The 5,919-nt window shown below is 37.9% G+C and overlaps 3 protein-coding genes across 3 annotated transcripts in view; 1 reads left to right on the forward strand and 2 right to left on the reverse strand.

The window, feature by feature from the left end:
- The window catches only part of selenol (selenoprotein L), a 5,331-nt gene extending 3,602 nt beyond the window's left edge, over positions 1-1,729 (forward strand). The window contains exons 3-4 of the mRNA XM_034899711.1: positions 324-461; positions 1,214-1,729. Of these exons, the coding sequence (XP_034755602.1) occupies positions 324-461; positions 1,214-1,342 (267 nt within the window). The 3' untranslated portion in view covers positions 1,343-1,729. The remainder of the gene's footprint in view (positions 1-323; positions 462-1,213) is intronic.
- The window catches only part of c18h1orf198 (chromosome 18 C1orf198 homolog), a 22,639-nt gene that overhangs the window by 3,500 nt on the left and 13,220 nt on the right, over positions 1-5,919 (reverse strand). The gene's annotated exons all lie outside the window — the stretch shown is intronic.
- The window catches only part of clec11a (C-type lectin domain containing 11A), a 5,592-nt gene continuing 3,117 nt past the window's right edge, over positions 3,445-5,919 (reverse strand). The window contains exons 4-5 of the mRNA XM_034899704.1: positions 5,020-5,103; positions 3,445-3,911 (exon numbers count right to left, since the gene is read on the reverse strand). Of these exons, the coding sequence (XP_034755595.1) occupies positions 3,499-3,911; positions 5,020-5,103 (497 nt within the window). The 3' untranslated portion in view covers positions 3,445-3,498. The remainder of the gene's footprint in view (positions 3,912-5,019; positions 5,104-5,919) is intronic.

The following is a 5,919-nucleotide window of genomic DNA, read 5'->3' on the forward strand; positions in this document are numbered from 1 at the left end:
TGTGTGTGTCTATGTGTGTGAGAGAGAGAGTGTGTGTGTGTGTGTGTGTGTGTCTGTGTGTTAGAGAGAGAGAGAGAGAGTGTGCGTGTGTGTGTGTCTATGTGTGTGAGAAAGAGAGAGTGTCTGTGTGTGTGTCTATGTGTGTGAGAGAGAGAGAGTCTGTGTGTGTCTGTGTCTGTGTGTTTGTGTGTCTGTGTGTCTATGTGAGAGTGAGTGTGTGTGTGTATACTTTTCATATTGCATAACCTCTTCATATCTAAAGCCGTTCTCTTTATTATTCCTTGTGTACGTTTCTAACCCAGCGGACGTCTTCTCTGCCGCAGGTCTACAGGAGTTTCGGCCTCGGCTCGTCCTACTTCAAGGTGATGAGGTTTGGCTCCTTGCTGAAGTACTCCGAGTACAGAGCTGGGGACCGAGACTTCCCCGACGTCCCCCCTCACCTGCTGGAAGACCTGTACCAGGTACAAATCCACGACACAGCAAAAACCTTGACAATGATGTGCTAATGTGACAGAAACCAAGGAAGTATCCGCCAAAGTTCAGGGCTGGATTTACGTGCATTGGGATTCTGGGGCAATAATTAGCTAACCCCTTTATTAACACCTCGTTACCCGCTCGTTACCCCTTTATTAACCCCTCGTTACCCCCTCGTTACCCCTTCTCTGTGCTGTGCGTAGTAATACTTCCTTTCCAAATTGAGAGAAAGGACTTCAGGTCTCAAGTCAGATTCGAACCCGGGCCACTGCAGGACTCGGCCTACATGGGGTGAATACTCTTACTGGGTGAGCCAGAGGTCGCCCCAAAAAAAGTTCTTAACCCTTGCGTTGCAACCATGAAAAAAAAAAAAAAAAAGGTATCGCTTTCTCCCACATTTTAGTGACTTTTTTTTTAATATTGTGGGTGCTTTTTTAATGTGTTTTGGTGCTTTTTTTTCTCCCAATAAAAATATATTTTTAATGTTGACATTTTCAGCCCTTATTTTGACGGCCCATTATTTGTGACAAAAATAAATAAATAAGTGAAAATGGGTCAATATGACCCAAGGACAACATGAGGGTTAAAGGAGCACGCCGACTTATTGGGACTTATTTTTACTTTAGAAAATATTCAGGCTGACAAACTGCTCTCTCCTTTGCATGTGATTGAGTCATTTCATTCATGTTTCTATAACAACTATTAAATGACACATTGAATTTGTTTATATTTTTTCCAGATGGGGGGTGACTATTTGCTGGATGACAAAGGGAGGGTCCTTCTCTCTCACCCGTCTAAAGACCCGATGGACAGGCCGAGTGTGGCGGCCATCTTGCGGGCCGCGGACCCTGCAGGCCGCTCTCTGTAAAGGAACTACAAGCTGTCGGAGACATGTGGACATTGGAGACACTCAGGTTCTCAGGGGGGGGGGGGGGGGGGGGGGGGGGTAAGTGGTTACATCACTGACACCACAGAGGAAGAGCAGGTCTTTGACTCACGTTTATGACGTCACGTCTCGCACTCATGACGCCATGAAGAGGTGTGACCGAGAACTGTAAGCAAGGATCTGCTTTGTTGTTAGTGTTGTGATGTAATTCAGTATAAAGTTCCTATGATATAATACCAGTGGTATTTAACTTAAAAAAAACTAATTTTAGAAACTGATTTAAGCCTTGTGTTGTCTCCTTGTCAAAATTGAAAATCAACACTTTTGTTGATAGTTTTTATCAATTAAAAAAAATCATTAAACACTGAAGAACTTTTTTTTTTTTTTTTTTTTGTCAAATTAAAAAAAAAAAAGTATTTCCCAGAGTAAGGTGTCAAAAAAAGTATATATTTGTCATCAGCGCTGTGTGGAAACATTTTACATTTTAAATGAGAACAGAAAATGATGTGGTGAACCACACCAGCCTTTAGGACAGATTTTAAGAAAATATTAAAATGTCACGTCTTATGTACAACTCTTGATCTGCGTAGTCCCAGTGGGACTCTGGTTCAGGATACATCAACACACTGAAAATGGTTCATTTTGGGGTGAAAGGAGGACTCAGGAGTAAGATCTGAATGTTTTTGGCCAGAGATGTTGTTGAAGAATCAGCAGATTGTTCAAATATATCCAAGTAACAGAGAATAATACCTGTTAAGCCCTAATATTATGGATTTATATGATTTATATCTTGAAGAGGGTCAGTCTCAACGTTATCAAGTTTTCCCTTTTTTGTGGAAACTTTGAACAAATATTTCATTTCATTCCAGGTGATAAATCCCAGCGGATTCCTAACTAGTACACCTCACATCCACAGCTGCATGAATAAGATAATATTTATAATACTAACGTAATCTGACAAAGTCTTATTCAGTACCTTAAATAGCAATCCATTAATCTGTGCACATATGAGACCAGTTTTACCTTAAAAACTTAAATACTGTGAAATATTTTCATGGCAAAGGTTTTTACCCTACATACTGACACTACTTAAACACCACTAATTGCATATAGAAATGAAATAATACTTGTATTTACTGTATATTAAAACATGATGTTTCCTATGGAGAGATTAACCCTCGTGTTGTCTTCCTGTCGACCTGCAACTTTGTGTTTTTCTGGGTTGAAAGTTCAACATTTTGTTCTTTTTCTACACGTTTCTCAATGTTTTTGTCAAGTTTATTCCTATTTTTTGTCACTTTTTTTATTATTATTATATATTAGTCAATTTTTATTTTATTTTTTACAAGTTCTTTGTCCCTTTTTCCAGTGATTTTTATGTTTTTTGTCACTTTATCTGATTTTTTTTGTTGTCACTTTTTCAGCATTTAAAGAATGTTTTTGTTGCTTTTCTTCTGCTTTTTTTGTATTTTTTTTCACTTTTCTAGCATTTTAAAAATAATGTATATGTGGCTTTTTTCCAGTTTTTTTTTTTTTTTTTTTTACTTTTTCAGAGTTAAAAAAAATAATGTTTTTGTTAAAAAAAATTCTGCTTTTGTGTATTTTTTTTCACCTTTTCAGCATTTAAAAAAAGAATGTTTTTGTTGCTTTTTTCTGCTTTTTTGTAGTTTTTTTCACTTTTCCAGCATTTAAAAAATAGTGTATTTGTGGCTTTTTTCCTGCTTTTTTGTATTTTATTTTTTTTACTTTTTCAGAGTTAAGAAAATAATGTTTTTGTTAAAAAAAAATCTGCTTTTGTGTATTTATTTTCACTTTGTCAGCATTTAAAGAATGTTTTTGTTGCTTTTTTCCTGCTTTTTTGTATTTATTTTTCAAATTTTCAGCGTTCACAAAAATAATGTTTTTGTTGCTTTTTTCCGGCTTTTTTTAAAGTTTTTTTTCAACATTTGTTCTGATAAAGAAAGTTTTTTTTGTAAACCGGTCAAATTTGCCCCGAGGACAACAGAAGGGTCACAACTGAATACAACCAAAGTGTAAAGGCACTTTTAAAGAGCAATGAGTTATTTGAAAATATAATTGACTTTTATTTCTAATGAACAACTGGAGGTCAGAGTTTAAGGCGGGACGAGGAGTTAGTTTTAAAGTGCCACCCTGTCATCAAACTCGCACAGGTAGTTCATGGTCCGGTCGCAGTAGTGGTCCCACCAGTCGCCGTCGTCCGACGACATCGCCACGCAGTTCTCCCGCCGCCCTCCGTCCGGCTGGCTGGACAGGAAGTGTCTGCGCCACTGGAAGTACGAGACCCGGGTCCCGTCGTCGAAGAGGTACGTGCCCTCGGACCGCAGGTCGTTGATGCCCAGCCAGACGGGCCAGTTCCCCGGGTGGAAGAAGGACTTGACGTAGTCCGCGAGGGCCTCTTGCTCCTTGCGGTCGCGCGGCATTGCGATGCGCCCGCCGCGCTCCAGGCACTTCCTGGACGCCCCGGCGTAGTCCTCGTAGCTGTTGTATACTAGATAGCATTTGTATCCTATCCTGCGGCCCTTCTGGCAACCTCAGAAGAAGAAGAAGAAAAACGAGATGGACGCTGAATCAAAATCATCAGAATCAGCTTTATTCGCCAGGTTCGAGGACACATACGAGGAATTTCACTGTGGATCATCGTTGCTCCCAATGTGCTTACACACACAAAACAACCAACAATATATACACACTAATTTATACACACTAATATATATACACACTAATATATATACACACTAATATATACATAATCTAATCAGAAACAATATAGAGGCATGAGTGCAATGAAGAGGGAAATACAAATTATTTAAATGTGGAGCATACTGAGATAAATAGTATTATGATATTATATTACAATATGAACATATTAACAGTTCTGGCATAGGAAATGAGAATGATGACTAAATAATAAGTGAGATGTGAGAATGGGAATGATGAGTAATACTAAATAAGTGGATTAATAAGTGGAACCAGTGAACAGGTGCTGTAGAGACAGTGGTACTGGGTTATGGACCAGAACTGGACCTGACACTGTGGGTCAGAAGTCAGCTGTTCATCAGAGAGATGGCTTGTGGGTAGAAACTTTATCGCATGTTTAGAATTTAGAGAACCAAAAAAAGACAAAAAAAATCTGCATAATAGTTATTTTTTGGCCACTTGGGGGCAGCACAACAAGCTGTAAACGCAACATGTACATATTATCACCATACAAAGTTTATTGCTAACTGTAGCCTGTGTTAAACAGCAGACCCTGAGCTACATCAGCATTAATTATGTGCCATGTTAAGTTTTTTTATATCAGAAATATGGATTTCTAACAAATTACCCAGAATAACATGGATGCATGCACCTTATTACCAACCTTCTGCGCACAATTGATGATAACTTTAATTGAATGTTGGGTTTTTTATTCAATTTTATCGAGTTTGAAACAGATACCAGTCTCTGATGTCAACTATGACTCAAAATAATTCATAATTCCTCCTTTTGTTTTTAGGTATAATGTCATATAAATTAGGTTTGTTGACCATGAATTTAAAAAAATGCATTGAAATATTTTTTTTAACTTTTGTCCCCAGAAGGACAACAAATTCCTGGTGGACGGGAGGACAATACAAGGGTTAAAGTAACTGGGATACCTTCCAGTCGTCCCATCTCCTTGCGGTTGTCCTTGCTGTGCCGGTAGACCTCCTGGATGCTGTCCTCCAGCTCCACTACCCTGGCTGCCAGTCATGGTGAACAACAAAAACCAGACATTAGAGTCAGTCAAAGACATTAGAGCCAGTAAAAAGACATTAGAGTCAGTAAAAGACATTAGAGTCAGTCAAAGACATTAGAGTCAGTCAAAGACATTAGAGTCAGTATAAGACATTAGAGTCAGTAAAAGAAATTAGAGTCAGTAAAAAGACATTAGAGTCAGTATAAGACATTAGAGTCAGTAAAAGACATTAGAGTCAGTCAAAGACATTAGAGTCAGTAAAAGACATTAGAGTCAGTATAAGACATTAGAGTCAGTATAAGACATTAGAGTCAGTAAAAGGCATTAGAGTCAGTCAAAGGCATTAGAGTCAGTAAAAGACATTAGAGTCAGTAAAAGACATTAGAGTCAGTAAAAGACATTAGAGTCAGTATAAGACATTAGAGTCAGTATAAGACATTAGAGTCAGTCAAAGGCATTAGAGTCCGTAAAAGGCATTAGAGTCAGTATAAGACATTAGAGTCAGTATAAGACATTAGAGCCAGTAAAAGACATTAGAGCCAGTATAAGACATTAGAGTCAGTAAAAAGACAGAGTCAGTAAAATAACATTAGGGTCAGTAAAAAGACATTAGAGTCAGTAAAAAGACATTGGGGTCAGTAAAAGACAGAGTCAGTAAAAGACATTAGAGTCAGTAAAAGACATTAGAGCCAGTAAAAGACATTAGAGCCAGTATAAGACATTAGAGTCAGTAAAAGACATTAGTCAGTAAAAAGACAGAGTCAGTAAAATAACATTAGGGTCAGTAAAAAGACATTAGAGTCAGTAAAAAGACATTAGG

This window comes from Etheostoma cragini, chromosome 18 (assembly GCF_013103735.1).
Source record: "Etheostoma cragini isolate CJK2018 chromosome 18, CSU_Ecrag_1.0, whole genome shotgun sequence".
Classification (NCBI taxonomy): Eukaryota; Metazoa; Chordata; class Actinopteri; order Perciformes; family Percidae; genus Etheostoma; species Etheostoma cragini.